We start from the raw sequence: 26,252 nt of genomic DNA, 5'->3' as shown, positions 1-26,252 counted from the left end.
TCCAGCTCAGTGGTCAACACCAGCTCAGTGGCCTTGTGGTTAGAGTGTCCGCCCTGAGACTGGGAGGTCGGGGTTCGATCCCCGGCCGGGTCATACCAAAGACTGTAAAAATGGGACCCAGTGCCTCCCTGCTTGACACTCAGCATTAAGGGTTGGATTGGGGGTGGGAAGTGAGGACGCTGGCGTCGACTGTTCGCCGCTTCACCTCCCGATGTATGAATGAATGAACCATTGTAAAGCGCTTTGAGTAGGCACGTAGTGCATTGTGCATAGAAAAGCGCCATAAAAATGCAATTCATTATTATCCATTTGTACATAGGGGTACAAATGGATACCCATTTGATCCATTTGTACCCCTGTAGCCTAGGGGTCTTCAACGCTTTTCAGCCCATGCAGGGGACCCCTTAGCTGATAGAGAGAGAGAGAGAGATGTTGGGAGCTTGTAGATCTGCTATTTTTGGCTAAGGTTCTCATCAGAATATAGGGATGCTATAGCTACGGTTCTCTGACATTTAGTGAAACATTATTATTATACTGATCAGCATACAGCTCTGCTTAACAGGCTGGGTGTGCATGATAATGCTGGTCTTTGCAAATATATATTTATATGTTCTCAGAGACCCACTGTTCCGGTAACCCTACTACAATGTATCTAATGTATTCACACATCTGGCTTGCTTTTAACTGATACTCAAATACCATAGGTCTCATTGTTTTTTTGTTAACTTCAATTCATTCAAAACAGGCCAGGCTAGCCTAAATAAGTCAATATGGCGGTCCATTTTCCAATAATGACTATACACACACACACACACACACACACACACACACACACATTGTTGAAGGAAGTGGCTCGTTTATAGGCCCTATAGTTAAAAGCTAATCACTTTGATGCTCCAGGATATGAGTGCATCAAAACATGGCTGATTGCACTTCCAATATTGTGTAAACAGTCCCAAAGCTTTTAGGAGCTTGACATGAATGTCACACTGTCTCTCAAACTGCAGGTGGACATGATATTGGTTCCGTCTACAGCCTGTAGCAGTGCATGTGTTGTTGTAAAGCAGTGGATCCAATAATTATGACAATAATTATCCCACGGACCCACGTACAATACGGGTCCATTTGGTTCCAAACTATCATTTAGCTGGGTAACCCCTGGACCTCCCTCAAGGACCCCTGGGGGTCCCCGGACTGTAAAGTCAACCATTGCCACCATATGTTTGAACATTATGAAAGCAATTAACTAGCAGTAACACAAGTGCTGCTTGCATTTATATATATATATATATATATATATATATATATATATATATATATATATATATATATATATATATATGCTAGGCCTATTTTAAAACGGCGATATTCAGGGTTTTTAGTATATCTAGTTAAATAGATATAGCGACTAAAACATCGCCTATTAAACCCATCGCAGCCCTGCCTAAACCTAACCGGGACATCATGTGGCCTACTGGCTCTTAATTGTGCCCGAAGGAAAGCCAGCAAGTGCGCACGCCTCACGCCTCACGCAGGCAGCACAAGCGAAACGATGCATTAAAATATAACACATAAAACAATATTTAAATATTGTCCTCCTACCTGGCAAATAGCGTGTTATCCGATCAGCTATATCCGCGCGGGCCGGCTTAAAAAAGATCAATAACGGCAAGTCGGCAAAATAAGAAACACAAATCCAGTCAGTGGCAATAAAAACAGCAGCCGCTTCGTGACGCTCTTCGTCTGTACAGCGGCGGAGGACGGAGGAGGATGGAGGCTGGTCACAGGATCAGATGGATTGGGTGTGTGTGTGGGTGGGTGGGGAGCCGGAGGGGTGGGTGGGTGGGTGGGGATGGGGGTGATTGGAGCCAATGTGGTGGTCTGGACTGGTGGTGTTTTAAGAGGCTGCGAGGAGGAGGAGGAGGTTTTCCTGTTGCTCAGCGTGCAGCTAACAGTAACACACACACACACACACACACACACACACACACACACACACACACACACACACACGGATCAGTCCATTTGGTGGGGAAGACAAGGGGAACAATTACAATATGGCATGACACTGCGTAATAATCGGGCTTTTTTAAAACATGTGTTCTTGTGTAACTATAACTGTAAAGTACAGTAGGCCTATATAGGCTAATAACACTGGTCCAAAAAGCTCTATATCGACTGCTGATATTAAAGCACATGGTGCAGGAGTTCAAACGTGGACATTCCTCCAGAATTTACCTTTTTTTTATATTTATTGGATCATGTGCGTAGTGTACTAGTCACTAGTGTACTGTCTGTGCATTCAAAACAATTGAAGAAATTATTATGGCAAAAAGAGGGTTCGATATTCACCACAGGAGGGCAGCACAAATCAATGATTCATGATTCATATATGTCCCAGATATAAAGGCATTAAATGGGGGTCAGTAGCCTATATGCATGTCAAACTGGGCATCCTTTTCAAATGGGGTCTTGGCAAGACCTCGACCTCGCGCGTGCAGACTCGGCCCCCAGCTTGGTACCCTAGTCAAAATATGGCCCTATATAGTCTCAAAGTGCACAGGGTCCAGGGACCCCCAGGGGTCCTTGAGGGAGTCCCAGGGGCCGGGCATGGGGTCCTCAGCTAAAGGATAGTTATGAACCAAATGCGAGTGTACGAACGGGTCCATTTGTGTACACTCAATGTAAATTTACATTGATCATTTTACAATATAAATTGGGGTCCCGGGCCAGAGATAGAAATGCCATTAAATGTCGACCTGTGTAGACCTGTGTAGACCCTTATGGGTCTGTAACTCTCAGAGTTACATTAACATTGATTTTACAATATAAATCGGCTCCCAGAGATTGAAATGTCATTAAATGGGGGACTAATAAATATGCATGTCAAACTGGGTGTCCCTTGAAATTAAACGGGTTGAATATGGCATATCTTTTCAAATTAGTGTCAATTCTGACAACACTGGGTTCCAATTGTAATCAAACGAGGCCCTCTGGTGGATTATGTTGGTACAACAACAAGGTCTCCCAATAGTCCGTGACGTGTAATGCCAGCGACAGTGTGCGACACACGTGTGTGTGTAGAGAAAAGTGTAAAGATGGCGAGCAGCAGAAGGCTACAGTTCCATGAGATGGGTTTAGATGATCGCATTTTAAAGGTAATAAGAAGAGTTTTACTCCTTAACAGACAGTAACACATTTCTGTTTATGTATCTGGTGTACGTGTATTGTATCTCTGAGAGGTTTACAATGTAACCATGTTTTCTGATGAATTGAAAAGGGTGGACCCTGTTGTAAACAAGTGTAATGTGTCGTCAGTCTTTGTATTGAGTTGTGCTTTTCATGTGAAATGTACCCATTCTGCAAACTGTTAATAAATACTTCAATCAATCAGTCAAAAACCAAGTGGACACTTCCGGGTGCATCTATTTACATTTGTATCCTTAATTATGTGTACCATGGCCATGCTACTATATATACTTCAGCTGTTACCAGGCTTGTGGTTGTGTTTATAAAGCATTATATTGAATACAATTAGTTCAAAATTAATGTAACAACTAGCACATATTCATGACTATGTTAATACATTGTATCTAGTACAATTGTATGGTAGAGTATGTTAATACAATACAACTAGCACAAATAATTGATCACACGATTATGTAATGATTATGACAGGCCTAAATATTCATTACTTTTTTGAAGAATTTTGTCATTTAAGCCCAAATATTTCTACAGTTGCTACAAATGGCTACAAAACCTGTGGATAGCCAGTCATTCATTATGGCATGAACTTCAGAAGAAGTTAGAATTAGTGCATTTTCAAATAGTTTTTTCTAGGAAGGAACCCACAGTAGTTGAGATTTTAGTTAAAAATGTTCACTTTAAAAATATGTATGGTGTTATATTCAAAGACTTGCACAAATCTTCACGATTTATTTCCCTAACTAGCAGATCTACAAGCTAGCGGATTCTCCAAATCGATGATTATATTTTACTTCAGATTTTAAAGTCACTATTCTGAATTCTGAATGGTGTTGTTAACGAATGTGCTCTTCTGACCATGACTTTGGCAGGCTCTTGCAGACCTGAACTGGGCTCAGCCCACCCTGATCCAAGAGAAAGCCATTCCTCTGGCCCTGGAAGGCAAAGACCTGTTGGCCCGGGCCCGGACCGGTTCTGGGAAAACGGCTGCCTATGCTTTGCCGGTCATACAGCGCATCCTGGCCTCGAAACAGGTGAGAAAACTGAGAATGGTGTTGAGTCAATTATCCCATTTTGGGCGGGAACCCCTTTTGGTGTTCAAGCTCGAGCTTGTAGGTCTGATATTTTTGAAAAATCGAAGAACGACTGACATAGAAACATAGCTTTTTCAGAAAACTGTCAGGATGTAGAAGACATTTTTAGAATCTGATCTCAGGTCAGAATGGGTTATTTATTGATAGATTTACTAGGGCTGTCACAGTGATGACATTTTTACTTGCTGATTGCCATAAAGTTATTGCGATTTAATTGTGTGGATTTTAGGCCTTGTAAACAAAAGTTGCACAGGGAGGGCAGATATGACAAAAACTTAAGAAGTGTCCGATACCGTGCGATACCGTGCGATTTTTCAAAAATAGCAGACCTACAAGCTCGTAGATCTGCTATATAAGGAGTTGCGATCCGAACATTCATTACAATTTACAATTTACAATTTAGGCATTTAGCAGACGCTCTTAATCCAGAGCGACTTACATTAAGCAAGAACAAAAGCATGGGAATACATCACATAAAAACATTCATCATGAAACATGCGTAAGCTAAGAAAGTAACAGTGGAATATCTATATAATGAAATGTATACGTATAAACTTTACATATATACTACTATGCTATACATATGTACTATGGCGTGCTATGACTATATACAATGCAATTCTAGTGCTGTCTACATAACATGCTATAAGTCTGTTTCAAATGCTATCTAAGTCTACAGAAGTGCTATCTAGGGTAGAGTAAGTGCTATGGGCCATGATGGAGTCTGAAAAGGTGGGTTTTCAGACTACGGCGGAAGATTGGGAGTGATGCTGCAGTTCTGACTGCAATGGGAAGTGCATTCCACAGTTTTGGAGCCAGAAGGGAGAAGAGTTTGGGACGTGTGGAGCGTTGTCCCGGCGTTTTTAGTGAGGGTACTTCCAGCTTCCCTGCGTTAGCTGATCTGAGTGCGCGGGAGGGTTTGTAGGGTTCAATCATACTTGCAAGATATGGGGGAGCCATACCTTTGGTTGCTTTGAATGCCAGCATCAGAGTTTTGTATTCTGTGCGGGCAGCGACCGGGAGCCAGTGGAGGGAGCGGAGCAGGGGGGAGACATTTTGGCTGGTTGAAGACCAAGCGAGCTGCGGCATTTTGGATCAGCTGGAGAGGCTTAAGTGCACATGCTGGTAGGCCAGTAAGGAGGGAGTTACAATAGTCAAGTTTTGACAAGACTGTTGTCTGGATTAGGAGCTGGGCTGATTCCTGGGTGAGGAACGGTCTAATTCGTCGTATGTTATAGAGTGTGAACCTACAGGATCGAGTGACAGCTGTGATGTGAGCTTTGAACGAGAGCTGACTGTCCAGGACAACACCAAGATTCCTGGCTGTTGGGACAGACGTTACCAGGGCGTTGTCTACGGAAATAGTTAACTCCCGCATAGGGCAGGACTTAGCTGTTGTCTTCTTAGTGTGTGTTTTCAGAATGTATGTGTGTGTCTGTCTTTCAGAGGGTCAGTGGGCAGGACGTGAGGGCATTGATCCTGGTGCCCACCAAGGAGCTGGGTCAGCAGGTCCAGGCCATGATCCGTCAGCTGACCGCCTACTGCGCCAGGGAGGTCAGAGTGGCCGACATCTCTGGCAAGGCTGATATCTCTGCCCAGAGGTCAGTGCCAGGAGTCCATTGAATAAAAGAATGGATACTTGCAGTCCTAGTCGGTAGTCGTACAGAAGTCAATATTATGTCTTGATGACACAATAAAACACTGCTGTCCTGGATTCTATACAGTAGTCAGTGGATTCTATACAGTAGTCAGTGGCACTAGCTTGTTTATGTTTGGCTTTGCGCGGTAAAACGTTTCATGCAACTTTAGTCACATGAAACTTAGTTGAAGCTTTGTGTGTGTTTGTGGAATCAGAGCCGTCTAATCAGAGGGAACACATTAGCATCTTATTCGTCACTGTTATCCATGTTGTCCAGATTGACTGTAGATAAAGATGAACCACTTCAACCCTTAGCGTCCCTATTCTGAGGTCGAACATTCAGCGCAAATAGCTACAAGCTCACAATTTTTGCCATTTCAGAACATTTTCAGCTACAAATTAACAATGACATGCCCAAAATTGAGCTGCCAATTGGTTAAAGGGAAGCCCTGGTTGTCTGAGGGAGGGGGCATGTTGTTAATTCATTGAGATAGTCGTAATTATTTTATTTTTGCATAATCATTTCTATGTTGAGAAAGGTACCGGTACATACATCTTGAAACATTTTGTTAAGGAAAAAGAAACGCAACTGTAAATAGTAGATCTACAAAGTCACAACACATTGCATTGCCACTGTTATGAGTGTAAAACATAACATTTGCCATATTTTGAGCCATAAAATCCCATAATACATTATCTGCCACCCCGTGCAACTTTGGTTTGGCTTGAGTTGTTTTAAAACCTTGGTGAGCATACAGACGCCCACAATATGTAACTGTTTTGAGATCGTTTTGAAATTTGTCTTATTTGTAAAATTCACATGTATATCTTTTGTTTTTATTTTCCTGATCCTGTATTGTGATGTTTTTTTTTCCTTTTTCGATATGATATTGTATTACTCGACAACACTGAAAATGAGTTTGATTACTCAGTGTAATTTCGAGAATAAACAAAACTTGAATTAATGTTTGCAAAACACGCAATTTAATCTCAATCCTAATCCCTTGTGTTTCTGGGCATCAGGCCCATCCTGATGGAGAAGCCTGACGTGGTGGTGGGCACGCCGTCCCGGGTTCTGATGCACCTGAACGCCCAGAACCTGCTCCTCACCTCCTCCCTGGAGATCCTGGTCATCGACGAGGCTGACCTGCTCTTCTCCTTTGGCTTCGAAGCGGACCTCAAGAGCCTGTTGTGGTGAGAACACACGCACGCACGCACACACACACACACACACACACACACACACACACACACACACACGTAAAGTAAACACACACTCATGGATTAAAGTTCTCGGTCGCCAGACTCGCCACACCTGATTTGAGTGATTTGATTCTTCATAATATGGAAGCATGTTGTGGACCGAAAAATAGCCGATCTGCAAGACTAGTGCAAGCTCTCAGTTGTAGATCTGCTAAATTAAATCCTCTGTTCTTGTTGCTTGTGTAACGCAGCCACCTGCCAAAGATCTACCAGTCCTTCCTGATGTCGGCCACGCTGTCCGAGGACGTAGAGGCTCTGAAAGAACTGCTGCTGCACAACCCTGTAAGAGACACTCACGCATGCACGGACGGACACACAGTGTCATGTGTGTCGGGGCCCCTCTGGTCACAAGTCTAGACTTTCTCTCATCCATTTAATGTACACAAACGCACTGTAAGGACACACACACACACACACACACGCACACGCATGTACACACACACTGTAAGGTCATACACAAACACACAACATGTAATAGTGGTTTGACAGATCGTTATGTCCACGACTCCACGGTCATTCTAGTGGTTTTGTTGGGACATGGATCAACGGTTCAGATAGGGACACAGACCTATATATGCATATTTCACATTTTATGTGTAGCAATGACTACATAGGAACATGACATCACATTATCTGAGCAAAACAACAAACATTTCAAGTACAGATATTTGCCCACATCAACAGACAGACAAATTCAAGCATACACAAACATAAATGTGTTATGGCAAAGGTGATCTTTGCAGCTTTCCTGCACAGATGTGTTTTCAGACTTTTCACATCAAGACCCATTTGATGAGATTTAACCCCTCAGTCCCAAAACTAAGAAAGCTTGACCTGCATAGCATACCGTTGCTAAACTATTTGGACTGGCATTGGACAATCGCTTTCTGGGGCAGGGTTTAGTGAAGGGCTAATTGAGGTCATGAAAACCTAAAAGAAAAACGAAGAATAAATGTATTAAAATGAATCTTGCGAAACCTGGTTTCAGGTGATCCTGAAGCTCCCAGACAGTGAAACCTGGTTTCAGGTGATCCTGAAGCTCCCAGACAGTAATAATATATACGATTTATATAGCGCTTTTCTAGGTACCCAAAGTCGCTTTGAAACAGTGAAACCTGGTTTCAGGTGATCCTGAAGCTCCCAGACAGTAAACCTGGTTTCAGGTGATCCTGAAGCTCCCAGACAGTAAACCTGGTTTCAGGTGATCCTGAAGCTCCCAGACAGTAAACCTGGTTTCAGGTGATCCTGAAGCTCCCAGACAGTAAACCTGGTTTCAGGTGATCCTGAAGCTCCCAGACAGTGAAACCTGGTTTCAGGTGATCCTGAAGCTCCCAGACAGTGAAACCTGGTTTCAGGTGATCCTGAAGCTCCCAGACAGTGAAACCTGGTTTCAGGTGATCCTGAAGCTCCCAGACAGTGAAACCTGGTTTCAGGTGATCCTGAAGCTCCCAGACAGTGAAACCTGGTTTCAGGTGATCCTGAAGCTCCCAGACAGTGGTCAGCTGTCTGGTTTCAGGTGATCCTGAAGCTCCCAGACAGTGGTCAGCTGTCTGGTTTCAGGTGATCCTGAAGCTCCCAGACAGTGGTCAGCTGTCTCAGTAAACCTGGTTTCAGGTGATCCTGAAGCTCCCAGACAGTGAAACCTGGTTTCAGGTGATCCTGAAGCTCCCAGACAGTGAAACCTGGTTTCAGGTGATCCTGAAGCTCCCAGACAGTGGTCAGCTGTCTCAGTGCAGTGTCCTCCTCATTCGCTCTCTACTATATCATAACTTGTGATGTGTTGAGCAGGGAGTATAGTCAGTAATCAGTCCAGGTATTTCACACAGACACAGATGAATGTCACTATAAGCTGGTTTATTTGGCAGCCTACTAGTAAAAAGAGCCTTTATCCAGTATTGACCATATTTAACGCCAGGTCTCACGGCAGACTACTAATATCATAAACAAAAGGTGAACGGAGCCTACAGACAGTCATACTGCACGCTAACATAGTACACGTGGATCTTCCACACACAACAAACAAAAGGGTGCAGTGCACCACCCTGTGGCATCAACTGGCACTGCATTACTGACTGTTACAAACTCTATGGTTGTTTTCTCAGGTGATCCTGAAGCTGCAGGGCTCCCAGCTGCCCGACAGCGGTCAGCTGTCTCAGTACAGCATCCGCTGTGAGGAGGAGGACAAGTTCCTGCTCATCTACACGCTGCTGAAGCTGCGCCTGGTGCAGGGCAAGACGCTGCTGTTCGTGGGCGCCGTGGAGCGCTGCTACCGCCTCAAGCTGTTCCTGGAGCAGTTCAGCATCCCCGCCTGCGTGCTCAACTCGGAGCTGCCCGTCCAGTCCAGGTACAGGAGAGAGAGAGAGAGACCCCCCGTGATTTTGTGAAAATAATAGGTTTTTCATATCAAGGTACATTATTTATTGAGCCACGGACCACCATTTGATGAGATTTAGGGCTGTATTTTGCGTGTCTTAAGTACCAGGTCTTATTCTCTAACTTGAGTAAACTAAAGACCTGGAGGCGTGATCAATGCCATTTGGCTATTCTGAGTGGCCAAAGAGCATTGACCACGCCTCCAGGTCTTTAGTTTACTCAAGTTAGGGAATTAGACCTGGTACTTAAGACACGCAAAATACAGACCTTAGCCTCTCAGATCCAAAACGTAGAATATTTTGTTATCGTTGGATAAGATTTGGTCCACAATTCCATGCTGTAGTACTGACGTTGTATTGAGTGTGGTACGAGATAGGCAAACGACTAGACTACTTGTAAATTAGACTACTTGTAAATTAATAAATTAAATAAAAGTAAAATTCTATGAGGGTAACATTGGTTACCAACTCTCAATATAATTTAGCTGGACGACCACCTACTAGCTCACAACGAACGCGGCGTCCCCAACACATAATATTATCCATTGTGTTCCCCATGCAGATGTCACATCATCACCCAGTTCAACCAGGGCTTCTATGATTACATCATCGCCACGGACGAGCACGGGTTGGCCGATCCCGCCGCCACGGTGTCACAGCCGGTCGGGGGAAAGGGGAAGAAGAAGAAAACCAAAGGAAAGTGAGTTGGGGCCCATCTTTTTTTATTAAACAATTCTTTGTACACACGTCAGTCAGCCCATGCATACGTACATTTCTTCTGCTGTTCGGCCGCGCTACCTACGTGAAGTGGAGCAAATTGAGAAATGTTATCCTATTGCTGTAACATCTCTCATTTTAATATCCATATATTATGAAAAGTAACGCTATAATTTTCCCAGAATTTGTAGTTTGAGGATCACTGCTCTTTGGAATATTATTTTGGTCAGATAATTGCGTCCGATCATCAGCCATGAACACACCCTGATTGTCGGGAGGGGCGTTCCTGAACATGTAGTAGTGTGAGCCAGCCTTTACTTAGATTGATGTGTGTGTGTGTGCGTGTGTGTCTTTCTCATAGAGCCAAGGATAAGGAGTACGGTGTGTCCAGAGGGGTGGATTTCCAGAATGTCGCCAACGTTGTCAACTTTGACTTCCCCACATCTGTGGACTCCTACATACACAGAGTCGGAAGGTAAATCTAACTATCTGTGGACTCCTACATACACAGAGTCGGAAGGTAAATCTAACTATCTGTGGACTCCTACATACACAGAGTCGGAAGGTAAATCTAACTATCTGTGGACTCCTACATACACAGAGTCGGAAGGTAAATCTAACTATCTGTGGACTCCTACATACACAGAGTCGGAAGGTAAATCTAACTATCTGTGGACTCCTACATACACAGAGTCGGAAGGTAAATCTAACTATCTGTGGACTCCTACATACACAGAGTCGGAAGGTAAATCTAACTATCTGTGGACTCCTACATACACAGAGTCGGAAGGTAAATCTAACTATCTGTGGACTCCTACATACACAGAGTCGGAAGGTAAATCTAACTATCTGTGGACTCCTACATACACAGAGTCGGAAGGTAAATCTAACTATCTGTGGACTCCTACATACACAGAGTCGGAAGGTAAATCTAACTATCTGTGGACTCCTACATACACAGAGTCGGAAGGTAAATCTAACTATCTGTGGACTCCTACATACACAGAGTCGGAAGGTAAATCTAACTATCTGTGGACTCCTACATACACAGAGTCGGAAGGTAAATCTAACTATCTGTGGACTCCTACATACACAGAGTCGGAAGGTAAATCTAACTATCTGTGGACTCCTACATACACAGAGTCGGAAGGTAAATCTAACTATCTGTGGACTCCTACATACACAGAGTCGGAAGGTAAATCTAACTATCTGTGGACTCCTACATACAGAGTCGGAAGGTAAATCTAACTATCTGTGGACTCCTACATACAGAGTCGGAAGGTACATCTAATTTAACACATCCGACACTGTTTGTCTGCACTTAAAATGTACGTACTGTATGTGGTAGGATGAGGCTTTACTTACTGGTCAATTGAACTCTTTAATCTCACATACAGTAGATCCGTTTATGATTTGATATGTCCTTTTTAATACTTCCAGAACGGCCCGAGCAGACAACCCAGGCACAGCTCTGTCCTTGGTGTCGCACACGGAGCTCTCCCTGCTCTCGGACGTAGAGGCCGTCTTCACAGGAGGTAACTGTCCACCATATGGCCTTCACCCTACTACTGCCAATAAGCCATGCACGCTCACAGTGCTGGTATTGTTGTGCATGTTGGCTCACTGGAAACTCTGCTACACCAATGGGGGGGTCCAGGGACCCTCATGGTTCATTGAGCTGTTAACAAATAGCCCCTTACGGTAACAGGACAACTCACCCCTTTTCCATTTTCCTTCCGGAATTTTCCCCAGTGAGGGGTGGGAGAGTACAAATCTAATTTATGGAAAGCTACTACAGTGAAGTCAGTTCACAGAAGTTGTTGTAGGCTATGTGGGGATTATCTGACGAGGTACCATTTGAGTGGGCAAAATCTTACATATACATAAACTGTTTATAGGGTCAAAGTAAAATAATATAGCCTTTCCACAGGAGTATCTTTTTATATTTTTCCAGCCAATAGCATATTACAAAGTTATCCCCCTCACTGGGGCAAATTCCAGTAGGAAAACCGAGCAAGCACCGAGACTCTGGACACATCCTAGTCTAAAAACACTATGTGGACTCGTGTGATATGACCACTGGACTAAGTTGTGGAACATGGTCTCTGGACCTTAGTTTAGCACACTGTGCATTGGGCCATGTGCAATAAGGGCTACGTGCAATATGGACAGATCTGTCTTTCTTCTTCTCATATAATTATTTATTTATTTACTTTAAATTTACATTTAAATGACTACTGCTCAGCTCACGCTACTGTTAATACTGTTACTACTGTAAATAATGTATCCTCCTTACTGACATGTTTGCACCATTGGTGAGATGCGAAAATACCTTTCGCTGTGCTGTACTTTACATTGACAATAAATTGAATCTCATCACATCATCACCGGGTTGAGTTGTCCAGTATTCCCCCTTACGGGTGTGTATCTCTGAAAGTGTACCAATGGACCCGTTCCATTGGTACATTCTCAGGCATATGGGAGTCCTTAAAATAAAGACAGTTTGAGAACCATTGTGCTACATTAACCCATTCTGACCGGGCACCCATTTTGGTGTTAGCATCATGTTATGCTTTACCTATTGAAAAATAGCAGATCTACAAGCTCATATCGCGCCACCGAGTGGCGCGATACGAGCTTGTAGGTCTGCTATTTTTGAAAAATTCGAAGAATGACTGACATTTTTAGAATCTGATCTCAGGTCAGAATGGGTTAATCAGACCAGTGTGTGTCCCGTGGAAACCTCGTATGAATCTGATCTCAGGTCAGAATGGGTTAATCGAAGTTTGGATCAAAGCGGATAAAACTAAGCAATGCATGTCAAATATAAAATCAGGATGTAGTCAGTGACTGCATTGTCTGCATTTCTGGACTGAAAATGTTTCCTCAGATGCACATGGCCTGCCTTGGTGAGATAAGGGAACATTTATGTCTATGAACAACATGCCTCCATGTTTTCTTCTTGTTAGTTCTAGGTTAAAATGCTTATGTCACCTTATGTTTGTTGTCAGTCAGTGTCAGTGTTAGTTGTAGATTCTAATGGTTTTATGTTTATGTTTCATCAGAAAACGCAGAATGTGATTCTAATGGTTTTATGTTTATGTTTCATCAGAAAACGCAGAATGTGCGGTAAAACCTTATGCGTTTAAAATGGACGAGATCGAGAGCTTCAGGTACAGGTGTCGGGTAAGTTACCTCATCGTGATGATGTCACACCACGTAAAAAGGAATCTGTTCAAATACTACTTTAAATGCTGTGTATAACATAGCTAAAGTATAACAACAAAAGGGGTTCCCTTGCTGAATGGTTTTAAAGTGCTCTGTTAGGTAATAATTATGTTAAAAGTGCTCTGGTTAGATGCTCATTTTGTTTAAATTGAACTGCTGCGTAATAATAATTGTGTTTAAATCGTGTCTCTAGGATGCCATGCGCTCCGTGACAAAACAGGCAGTAAAGGAAGCCAGACTGAAGGAGATCAAACAGGAACTGCTCAACTCGGAGAAACTTAAGGTGAGCCATTCATGATCCTCTGACAAGACAGAAACGGACTCGATCTATACATAATATATTATCTACCAATAACTAATATAAATATAACGTCTATAATGATAATGACGTTGAACATCCACACTGTAAGGTTTTGTAAACATGTTGAACGTAGCAGAGTGATTTAGAAATTGATGTTGTCAGTGTTTCTATGGATCATCAAATTATTATGAAAGCAATTCCAACTATAGAGGGTATGAGAATGCATAAAGTGAATTTAATGTTGTTTAAAGTAATTTAATGCAATCAAATCAAATAGGACTTTTCTGTTTGGATGTATGGGGCTGTCAAATGCCACTCGGTAGGCGTTTAAGCAATATTACACGAGAGGGTGTGGGTTAACGTGATTATTGCCACGACAGTGATGCGGTCAGGAACGAGACGGAGTCGAGTTCCGCAAGCATCACTGAAGTGGCAATAATCACGTTAACCCACACCCTCGAGTGTAATAATGCAATTCTACCACAGTTACCCTTAAAACTATTAAAATCGCTGAAAGAATATATTTTTTTAATGACAGATGTAGTCACTACGACCACAACCTTCACAAGAAACTAGCTAGCCTAGCCACCAAGTTTGCTAGCGCTCTGGGAGAACAGAACAGCTGAATTCTTTGTTTTGATTAGGTGGTGAACAGTGCTGGTTTAACCCACGGCTAGAAGGCTGTTTCAACCAATCAGATTGCTTCCTCGAAACGACCTGTGGTAGAATCCCACATAACTTCCGGGTTACATACGATGATGATGTCCTGCGCATACCCTCCATATCGTTTTGCCACTGGCGACTTGTGCTGTGGACTCCCATCCTCCACTGTATAATTATGTCTATCATAATTCTTCTGATTATTATTTTTTACCTATAATTCAGACCTATTTTGAGGACAACCCCAGGGACCTGCAGCTGCTGAGGCACGATAAAGACCTGCACCCTGCCGTCATCAAACCCCACATGAAGAACGTCCCAGACTACCTAGGTTAGACCTAATGCCTACTCAGTCAACACCCAACACCCACTGCTTGGATTACACTCGTTCCTATGAAATGTTACTTTGTTCATTGTTTGGTATCGTTCATGGTTTCCATTGATCCCCCCCCCCCCCCCCCCCCCTCTGTAGTTCCTAAGTCCCTGAAGGGGATCATCAACCCTCTGTCGGGCAGGAAGAAGAAGTGGCGAGGCAGAGATGGCGTCGTTAAGCCCACCTTCAAGGTGAGAGACACAAACGTTAAGCCCACCTTCAAGGTGAGAGACACAAACGTTAAGCCCACCTTCAAGGTGAGAGACACAAACGTTAAGCCCACCTTCAAGGTGAGAGACACAAACGTTAAGCCCACCTTCAAGGTGAGAGACACAAACGTTAAGCCCACCTTCAAGGTGAGAGACACAAACGTTAAGCCCACCTTCAAGGTGAGAGACACAAACGTTAAGCCCACCTTCAAGGTGAGAGACACAAACGTTAAGCCCACCTTCAAGGTGAGAGACACAAACGTTAAGCCCACCTTCAAGGTGAGAGACACAAACGTTAAGCCCACCTTCAAGGTGAGAGACACAAACGTTAAGCCCACCTTCAAGGTGAGAGACACAAACGTTAAGCCCACCTTCAAGGTGAGAGACACAAACGTTAAGCCCACCTTCAAGGTGAGAGACACAAACGTTAAGCCCACCTTCAAGGTGAGAGACACAAACGTTAAGCCCACCTTCAAGGGGAGAGACACAAACGTTAAGCCCACCTTCAAGGTGAGAGACACAAACGTTAAGCCCACCTTCAAGGTGAGAGACACAAACGTTAAGCCCACCTTCAAGGTGAGAGACACAAACGTTAAGCCCACCTTCAAGGTGAGAGACACAAACGTTAAGCCCACCTTCAAGGTGAGAGACACAAACGTTAAGCCCACCTTCAAGGGGAGAGACACAAACGTTAAGCCCACCTTCAAGGTGAGAGACACAAACGTTAAGCCCACCTTCAAGGTGAGAGACACAAACGTATGCTAGTATATAAAAATGTGGCACAAATCTTTGAAACATTTTTTTTTCGGAAGACTAAGGCCCTCATTTATCAATCGAGTGTAAAATCTGCCACAGATTCAAGTGCAGGTTTCGTAGTACACCCACGTCGCCATGGCATTTATAAAGTGATCGCAAACAGCTGATCCTTCCTTAATTTCGTTCTGACGTTAATAAATGTGACGGCTGAAATCTATCTGGCACGCCCTATGAAATCAAGCCTCGCCCTCGTTTTTGCGACATGAACAATCACAATACGACGGCTGGTAAGTTTGGTAACCAGGGTTACAGGAAAAAATACGTTTCTCCCGTGCCTTGCTGCCCACACCCCCCTCTCGACACACACACACACACACACACACACACACACACACACAAACAGACGCACACGCAACTTGCAAGCCGAACTAACTGGTGTCTTGTTAAATAAATAAAGAACGAACACCTGCATGAATTAAATAAAGTTGTAGGCCTATTGTAGGCCTACCCTGTCTATTTCCCTCTCACCTCGCTTGCCTTGCTGTCATGTCCACGCATGCACGCATATACAATTATACATGACACATCGACATCGCATCGCCATGAATGGAATTAGGCTGGCCTATATTCATTTTACCCATTCGTGCGCAGTGCACGGCGAAGACTGCGCACTGCTGTGATATTAAAGTCCTGTAGGTGACTGCCGACATGATAGCCTAGCTCTCTCATGCAGCATGAGAGAGGCTATCATGTCGTCAAGGCAGTCATAATCAACGTTTATGTATGTGATTTCTGATTTGATCATTGATGAACGAATCATAAACATATGGATGAAGGCTTGCCGCTTGCATGTGTGCTGGTCGCCGCGGTCCCGTCCTCCCGAGCCCCGAAAATGATCTCGCTTTTATCTGAACTGTCAAAACTGTCAAAACCTGTCTAAGCACTTTTTTAAATGGTGAATGATTAAGCCCCTTACGCCTATAGCCTGCTAGTACTTACTACAAATAGGCAAGCTGTATGCTTGTCATTGTCAGTTGGAAATAAAGGCGTGCAGTCATTTATGCCTTTTAAAAAAAAAATATATCATAATCACATATGCCGCATCACCGCATGCGCGTCTCTCATGCAGCATGAGAGAGGCTATCATGTCGCCAAGGCAGTCATAATCAACGTTTATGAAGTGATTTGATCATTGATGAACGAATCATAAACATATATGGATGAAGGCTTGCCGCGGCTAGCTGGTATGTGTTGGCGACGCACGCCGCGGTCCCGTCCTCCCTCCCGACCCCCGAAAATGATCTCGCTTTTATCTGAACTGTCAAAGCACTTATTTAAATGGTGAATGATTAAGCCCCTTACGCCTATAGCCTGCTAGTAGGCTACTTACTACAAATAGGCAAGCTGTATGCATGTCATTGTCACTTGGAAATAAAGGCGTGCAGTCCATGTATGCCTTTTTTTAAATAATATCATAATCGCATATGCCGCATCACCGCGTCCGCATGCGCTCCAAAATCATCTCACAAGTGCGCTCGCATAACAAGGCCAGTAAAGCAGTGTTTGATTAAGCACAAACTAATACATTGTAAACATGTTATATTGTTTTTAATTGCGCGATTTTAATTACTTGTAAAGTTGGAAATCTCTCTTTTGTTTTTTACATACACATACCGTTTTATATTAACATTTTAGGAGTGAAAACATATGTTTAGATGCCTGTGACAGTGTCAGCAGTTCAGACAAGGCTGCTCCGCTTGTGTACGACAGAAAAACAGCCAAGGAAAAAGCGTAAGCAAGCTGGCGACCAGATGTGGGATTTGAACGTTGTCACGTTCGATTTCAAGCTTTGTCAGAAATGGTAAATGTCAAAAATGTCGGCAATTTCGGCGTGCACCCATATTTTGGCGTACGCAGTACGCACGGTTGATAAATGAGGGCCTAAAGGTCTAAATGGGTTAAGATTGGAGCATTTGTCAAGTGGTCAAATATAGCAATATGTTCAGAAGCATCTTCCATAAAACCATAATGCTGGTCTCGAATATTTCATATAAAAGCCTCAATCTGTGATTTCTTGTTAATTATCATCTGGCGACTCATCCCAGACGCTGCAGACTTGATGATAGGAAGATGAAGGAATTGACTGGCATCATTTAATGTGCTGTCTTTCTCTCTTCAGAACATAATAATTTAATGTCCTGTCTTTAATAATAATAATAATAATAATTTAATGTCCTGTCTTTCTCTCTTCAGAACACAATAATAATATAATAATGTAATGTCCTTTCTTTCTCTCTTCAGAACACATAATAATAATTTAATGTCCTGTCTTTAATAATAATTTAATGTCCTGTCTTTAATAATAATTTAATGTCCTGTCTTTAATAATAATTTAATGTCCTGTCTTTAATAATAATTTAATGTCCTGTCTTTAATAATAATTTAATGTCCTGTCTTTAATAATAATTTAATGTCCTGTCTTTAATAATAATTTAATGTCCTGTCTTTAATAATAATTTAATGTCCTGTCTTTCTCTAATAATCATAATAATTTAATGTCCTGTCTTTCTCTCTTCAGAACACAATAATTTAATGTCTTGTCTTTCTCTCTTCAGAACACATAATACTTTAATGTCCTGTCTTTAATAATAATAATAATAATACTTTAATGTCCTGTCTTTAATAATAATAATTTAATGTCCTGTCTTTCTCTCTTCAGAACACATAATACTTTAATGTCCTGTCTTTAATAATAATAATAATAATAATAATACTTTAATGTCCTGTCTTTAATAATAATAATAATAATAATAATACTTTAATGTCCTGTCTTTAATAATAATAATAATAATAATAATACTTTAATGTCCTGTCTTTAATAATAATACTTTAATGTCCTGTCTTTAATTATAATAATAATTTAATGTCCTGTCTTTCTCTCTTCAGAACACAATAATAATATAATAATTTAATGTCCTGTCTTTCTCTCTTCAGAACACAATAATAATATAATAATTTAATGTCCTGTCTTTCTTTCTTCAGAACACAATAATAATATAATAATTTAATGTCCTGTCTTTCTCTCTTCAGAACACAATAATAATATAATAATTTAATGTCCTGTCTTTCTTTCTTCAGAACACAATAATAATAATTTAATGTCCTGTCTTTCTCTCTTCAGAACACATAATACTTTAATGTCCTGTCTTTAATAATAATAATAATTTAATGTCCTGTCTTTAATAATAATAATAATAATACTTTAATGTCCTGTCTTTAATAATAATAATTTAATGTCCTGTCTTTCTCTCTTCAGAACACATAATACTTTAATGTCCTGTCTTTAATAATAATAATAATTTAATGTCCTGTCTTTAATAATAATAATAATAATAATTTAATGTCCTGTCTTTAATAATAATAATAATAATACTTTAATGTCCTGTCTTTAATAATAATAATTTAATGTCCTGTCTTTCTCTCTTCAGAACACATAATACTTTAATGTCCTGTCTTTAATAATAATAATACTTTAATGTCCTGTCTTTAATAATAATAATAATAATACTTTAATGTCCTGTCTTTAATAATAATAATAATAATACTTTAATGTCCTGTCTTTAATAATAATAATAATAATACTTTAATGTCCTGTCTTTAATAATAATAATAATACTTTAATGTCCTGTCTTTAATAATAATAATAATACTTTAATGTCCTGTCTTTAATAATAATAATAATACTTTAATGTCCTGTCTTTAATAATAATAATACTTTAATGTCCTGTCTTTAATAATAATAATAATAATACTTTAATGTCCTGTCTTTAATAATAATAATACTTTAATGTCCTGTCTTTAATAATAATAATACTTTAATGTCCTGTCTTTAATAATAATAATAATAATACTTTAATGTCCTGTCTTTAATAATAATAATACTTTAATGTCCTGTCTTTAATAATAATAATAATAATACTTTAATGTCCTGTCTTTAATAATAATAATACTTTAATGTCCTGTCTTTAATAATAATAATACTTTAATGTCCTGTCTTTAATAATAATAATAATAATAATACTTTAATGTCCTGTCTTTAATAATAATACTTTAATGTCCTGTCTTTAATTATAATAATAATTTAATGTCCTGTCTTTCTCTCTTCAGAACACAATAATAATATAATAATTTAATGTCCTGTCTTTCTCTCTTCAGAACACAATAATAATATAATAATTTAATGTCCTGTCTTTCTTTCTTCAGAACACAATAATAATATAATAATTTAATGTCCTGTCTTTCTCTCTTCAGAACACAATAATAATATAATAATTTAATGTCCTGTCTTTCTTTCTTCAGAACACAATAATAATAATTTAATGTCCTGTCTTTCTCTCTTCAGAACACATAATACTTTAATGTCCTGTCTTTAATAATAATAATAATTTAATGTCCTGTCTTTAATAATAATAATAATAATAATACTTTAATGTCCTGTCTTTAATAATAATAATTTAATGTCCTGTCTTTCTCTCTTCAGAACACATAATACTTTAATGTCCTGTCTTTAATAATAATAATAATTTAATGTCCTGTCTTTAATAATAATAATAATAATAATTTAATGTCCTGTCTTTAATAATAATAATAATACTTTAATGTCCTGTCTTTAATAATAATAATTTAATGTCCTGTCTTTCTCTCTTCAGAACACATAATACTTTAATGTCCTGTCTTTAATAATAATAATACTTTAATGTCCTGTCTTTAATAATAATAATAATACTTTAATGTCCTGTCTTTAATAATAATAATAATAATACTTTAATGTCCTGTCTTTAATAATAATAATAATAATACTTTAATGTCCTGTCTTTAATAATAATAATAATACTTTAATGTCCTGTCTTTAATAATAATAATAATACTTTAATGTCCTGTCTTTAATAATAATAATACTTTAATGTCCTGTCTTTAATAATAATAATAATACTTTAATGTCCTGTCTTTAATAATAATAATACTTTAATGTCCTGTCTTTAATAATAATAATACTTTAATGTCCTGTCTTTAATAATAATAATAATACTTTAATGTCCTGTCTTTAATAATAATAATAATAATAATAATACTTTAATGTCCTGTCTTTAATAATAATACTTTAATGTCCTGTCTTTAATTATAATAATAATACTTTAATGTCCTGTCTTTAATAATAATAATAATAATACTTTAATGTCCTGTCTTTAATAATAATAATAATACTTTAATGTCCTGTCTTTAATAATAATAATAATACTTTAATGTCCTGTCTTTAATAATAATAATAATAATAATACTTTAATGTCCTGTCTTTAATAATAATACTTTAATGTCCTGTCTTTAATAATAATAATAATACTTTAATGTCCTGTCTTTAATAATAATAATAATAATACTTTAATGTCCTGTCTTTAATAATAATAATAATACTTTAATGTCCTGTCTTTAATAATAATAATAATACTTTAATGTCCTGTCTTTAATAATAATAATAATAATAATACTTTAATGTCCTGTCTTTAATAATAATACTTTAATGTCCTGTCTTTAATAATAATAATAATACTTTAATGTCCTGTCTTTAATAATAATAATAATAATACTTTAATGTCCTGTCTTTAATAATAATAATAATAATACTTTAATGTCCTGTCTTTAATAATAATAATACTTTAATGTCCTGTCTTTCTCTCTTCAGAACACATAATACTTTAATGTCCTGTCTTTAATAATAATAATACTTTAATGTCCTGTCTTTAATAATAATAATAATAATACTTTAATGTCCTGTCTTTAATAATAATAATAATAATACTTTAATGTCCTGTCTTTAATAATAATAATACTTTAATGTCCTGTCTTTAATAATAATAATAATACTTTAATGTCCTGTCTTTAATAATAATAATAATAATAATACTTTAATGTCCTGTCTTTAATAATAATACTTTAATGTCCTGTCTTTAATAATAATAATAATACTTTAATGTCCTGTCTTTAATAATAATAATAATAATACTTTAATGTCCTGTCTTTAATAATAATAATACTTTAATGTCCTGTCTTTAATAATAATAATACTTTAATGTCCTGTCTTTCTCTCTTCAGAACACATAATACTTTAATGTCCTGTCTTTAATAATAATAATACTTTAATGTCCTGTCTTTAATAATAATAATAATAATACTTTAATGTCCTGTCTTTAATAATAATAATAATACTTTAATGTCCTGTCTTTAATAATAATAATAATAATACTTTAATGTCCTGTCTTTCTCTCTTCAGAACACATAATACTTTAATGTCCTGTCTTTAATAATAATAATACTTTAATGTCCTGTCTTTAATAATAATAATAATAATACTTTAATGTCCTGTCTTTAATAATAATAATAATAATACTTTAATGTCCTGTCTTTAATAATAATAATACTTTAATGTCCTGTCTTTCTCTCTTCAGAACACATAATACTTTAATGTCCTGTCTTTAATAATAATAATAATAATACTTTAATGTCCTGTCTTTAATAATAATAATAATACTTTAATGTCCTGTCTTTAATAATAATAATAATAATACTTTAATGTCCTGTCTTTAATAATAATAATACTTTAATGTCCTGTCTTTAATAATAATAATAATAATAATTTAATGTCCTGTCTTTAATAATAATAATACTTTAATGTCCTGTCTTTAATAATAATAATAATAATACTTTAATGTCCTGTCTTTAATTATAATAATAATAATAATACTTTAATGTCCTGTCTTTAATAATAATAATTTAATGTCCTGTCTTTCTCTCTTCAGAACACATAATACTTTAATGTCCTGTCTTTAATAATAATAATACTTTAATGTCCTGTCTTTAATAATAATAATAATAATACTTTAATGTCCTGTCTTTAATAATAATAATAATAATACTTTAATGTCCTGTCTTTAATAATAATAATAATAATACTTTAATGTCCTGTCTTTAATAATAATAATAATACTTTAATGTCCTGTCTTTAATAATAATAATAATAATACTTTAATGTCCTGTCTTTAATAATAATAATACTTTAATGTCCTGTCTTTAATAATAATAATAATAATACTTTAATGTCCTGTCTTTAATAATAATAATAATACTTTAATGTCCTGTCTTTAATAATAATAATAATAATACTTTAATGTCCTGTCTTTAATAATAATAATAATAATAATACTTTAATGTCCTGTCTTTAATAATAATTTAATGTCCTGTCTTTCTCTCTTCAGAACATAATAATTTAATGTCCTGTCTTTCTCTAATAATCATAATAATTTAATGTCCTGTCTTTAATAATAATTTAATGTCCTGTCTTTAATAATAATTTAATGTCCTGTCTTTAATAATAATTTAATGTCCTGTCTTTCTCTCTTCAGAACACATAATAATAATTTAATGTCCTGTCTTTAATAATAATTTAATGTCCTGTCTTTAATAATAATTTAATGTCCTGTCTTTAATAATAATTTAATGTCCTGTCTTTAATAATAATTTAATGTCCTGTCTTTAATAATAATTTAATGTCCTGTCTTTCTCTAATAATCATAATAATTTAATGTCCTGTCTTTAATAATAATTTAATGTCCTGTCTTTCTCTAATAATCATAGTAATTTAATGTCCTGTCTTTCTCTCTTCAGAACACATAATACTTTAATGTCCTGTCTTTAATAATAATAATAATAATAATAATACTTTAATGTCCTGTCTTTAATAATAATAATAATAATAATACTTTAATGTCCTGTCTTTAATAATAATACTTTAATGTCCTGTCTTTAATTATAATAATAATTTAATGTCCTGTCTTTCTCTCTTCAGAACACAATAATAATATAATAATTTAATGTCCTGTCTTTCTTTCTTCAGAACACAATAATAATAATTTAATGTCCTGTCTTTAATAATAATTTAATGTCCTGTCTTTCTCTCTTCAGAACATAATAATTTAATATCCTGTCTCTCTCTCTTCAGAACACAATAATAATATAATAATTTAATGTCCTGTCTTTCTCTCTTCAGAACACAATAATAATAATTTAATGTCCTGTCTTTCTCTCTTCAGAATATAATAATTTAATATCCTGTCTCTCTCTCTTCAGAACACAATAATAATATAATAATTTAATGTCCTGTCTTTCTCTCTTCAGAACACAATAATAATAATTTAATGTCCTGTCTTTCTCTCTTCAGAACACAATAATAATAATTTAATGTCCTGTCTTTAATAATAATAATAATAATTTAATGTCCTGTCTTTAATAATAATATAATAATGTAATGTCCTGTCTTTCTCTCTTCAGAACACATAATAATAATTTAATGTCCTGTCTTTAATAATAATTTAATGTCCTGTCTTTAATAATAATTTAATGTCCTGTCTTTCTCTCTTCAGAACACAATAATAATATAATAATGTAATGTCCTGTCTTTCTCTCTTCAGAACACAATAATAATATAATAATGTAATGTCCTGTCTTTCTCTCTTCAGAACACAATAATAATATAATAATTTAATGTCCTGTCTTTCTCTCTTCAGAACACAATAATAATATAATAATTTAATGTCCTTTCTTTCTCTCTTCAGAACACAATAATAATATAATAATGTAATGTCCTGTCTTTCTCTCTTCAGAACACATAATAATAATTTAATGTCCTGTCTTTCTCTCTTCAGAACACAATAATAATATAATAATGTAATGTCCTGTCTTTCTCTCTTCAGAACACATAATAATAATTTAATGTCCTGTCTCTCTCTCTCCAGAACACACGAGGCCAGAATCCACTGAAGAGCTTCAGTTACAGTGGAGGCAGGAGGAAAGCTGGACAACCTGCTGGAAAACCTGCCAAGTCCTAGAGACAACTGGAAGTACAGTCATTATGTACTATATATGTACAGTTATGTACTTTATGTACAGTGCTACGTAACTGTACTGTGATGCTGTGTCCACACTGGCAAACACAAATCTAACGGCTACTATTCATTTTTCCAGTGGAAGATGCAAAGCGAATTTACAAGGCCTACAATCCTAGTTGAGCTGGCTTCAGAAGTGTTGTTTCATTATTTCAACTCGCCGTCGCTCTCCACACAAATCGAGCTTGTAAAAAAAAAAATGTTTCTGTCTGCTAGTTACATGTTGATTTTAAACCCACACTTTATATTTTAGTTCATATTTTTCTTGCTCGTCGGTCGGATGCACGCTCGATAGCGTCAACTAGCGCGTTGAGCAACATTTCCACAGCGACTCGGCGACGGATAAACGCTGCGTCGCTTTGTGTCTCTCGTAGCCGTCAGTGTGAACACAGCATACTGTACGTCGCTGGTACTGCGATGCGAGAGCGAGGACTAGCCAGCACCAACTCTGGATATCCATAGTGACGTCATTCCAGGAGCAGGAAGTGGTCCTGTGTTGTCTCAATCATGGATTATATGGACAAAAACTTTCAACCACTTTTCAACTTGCATCGTCATTTTGGGGCAGCCCGCCCGCAACGTGTCACATTGACTGCACTGCGTTGTCGGCTTGTAGATCGCCTATTTTCGCGGAAGTTTAAAAGCACGGGAAGTGCTTTTGGTATTTCTTATAAAAAAATAAATACACAAATGCGTTGTTGCGATGTACATATAGAGCATTGTGGTTCATTATACTCCGCAAAACATGCCAAACCATTTGCACTTAATGCAATAAAATAACATGTTTAATTGTAAGAATGTGTCATGCCTGTGTATCGTTAATGCTGCAATGTAGGTATGTGTGTCAATGTAGAGAAGAATAATCCACTACCAAGCTGCTAGATGGATGGATGCTCTCTCCACTGACTGCTGCTCTATACTAGTACAGAGTACAGAACAACGAGTGGCCCAGGAAATAAATCCCAATGCATTTTTCCCCATAGGCATTTCTTAAAGTATTTATTTAAAGACGGTTACGCCGCGGACAAAGCCAACTCGGATCGTGACAAATCATGACAATGAACACAATGTTTTGGGGCCGATCAAATCATTTATAAGAAGAAAAACAAAACAAATAGTGTCATGTCTCCTGCCTTTATTTTCTTCTTTCTAATGATTTGATCGGCCCCAAAATCTTGTGTTCATTGTCATGATTTTTCACGATCCGAGTTGGCTTTGTCCTCGGCGTAACCGTCTTTGAATAAATACTTTAACCCATTCTGACCGGGCACCCATTTTGGTGTTGGCATCATGTTATGCTTTAGCTATTGAAAAATAGCAGATCTACAAGCTCATATCGCGCCACCGAGTGGCGCGATACGAGCTTGTAGGTCTGCTATTTTTGAAAAATCGACAGAACGACTGACATTTTTAGAATCTGATCTCGGGTCAGAATGGGTT

At 37.7% G+C, this 26,252-nt stretch overlaps 2 protein-coding genes across 2 annotated transcripts in view; one reads left to right on the top strand and one right to left on the bottom strand.

Annotated features, from left to right (window-relative positions):
* LOC308309795 (dematin-like) overlaps window positions 1-1,710 on the bottom strand; it is a 37,419-nt gene extending 35,709 nt beyond the window's left edge. Inside the window, exon 1 of the mRNA XM_080755712.1 lies at window positions 1,603-1,710. The gene's annotated coding sequence lies outside the window, so the exon portion shown is untranslated. The remainder of the gene's footprint in view (window positions 1-1,602) is intronic.
* A 1,363-nt stretch (window positions 1,711-3,073) lies between these two features.
* ddx56 (DEAD (Asp-Glu-Ala-Asp) box helicase 56) lies at window positions 3,074-25,674 on the top strand. Its single transcript, XM_080756045.1, has 14 exons — window positions 3,074-3,158; window positions 4,077-4,238; window positions 5,745-5,899; window positions 6,961-7,131; window positions 7,392-7,482; window positions 9,303-9,544; window positions 10,135-10,272; window positions 10,651-10,764; window positions 11,730-11,824; window positions 13,402-13,475; window positions 13,711-13,800; window positions 14,704-14,809; window positions 14,951-15,042; window positions 24,663-25,674. The coding sequence occupies exons 1-14, from the start codon at window positions 3,099-3,101 to the stop codon at window positions 24,753-24,755; spliced, it is 1,683 nt and encodes a 560-aa protein (XP_080612171.1). The 5' UTR covers window positions 3,074-3,098; the 3' UTR covers window positions 24,756-25,674.
* Window positions 25,675-26,252: the final 578 nt, after the last annotated feature.

Source organism: Protomyctophum bolini (genome assembly GCF_963924005.1).
Source record: "Protomyctophum bolini genome assembly, chromosome: 22".
NCBI classification, from domain to species: Eukaryota; Metazoa; Chordata; class Actinopteri; order Myctophiformes; family Myctophidae; genus Protomyctophum; species Protomyctophum bolini.
This window is presented reverse-complemented; position numbering and strand designations above follow the sequence as displayed.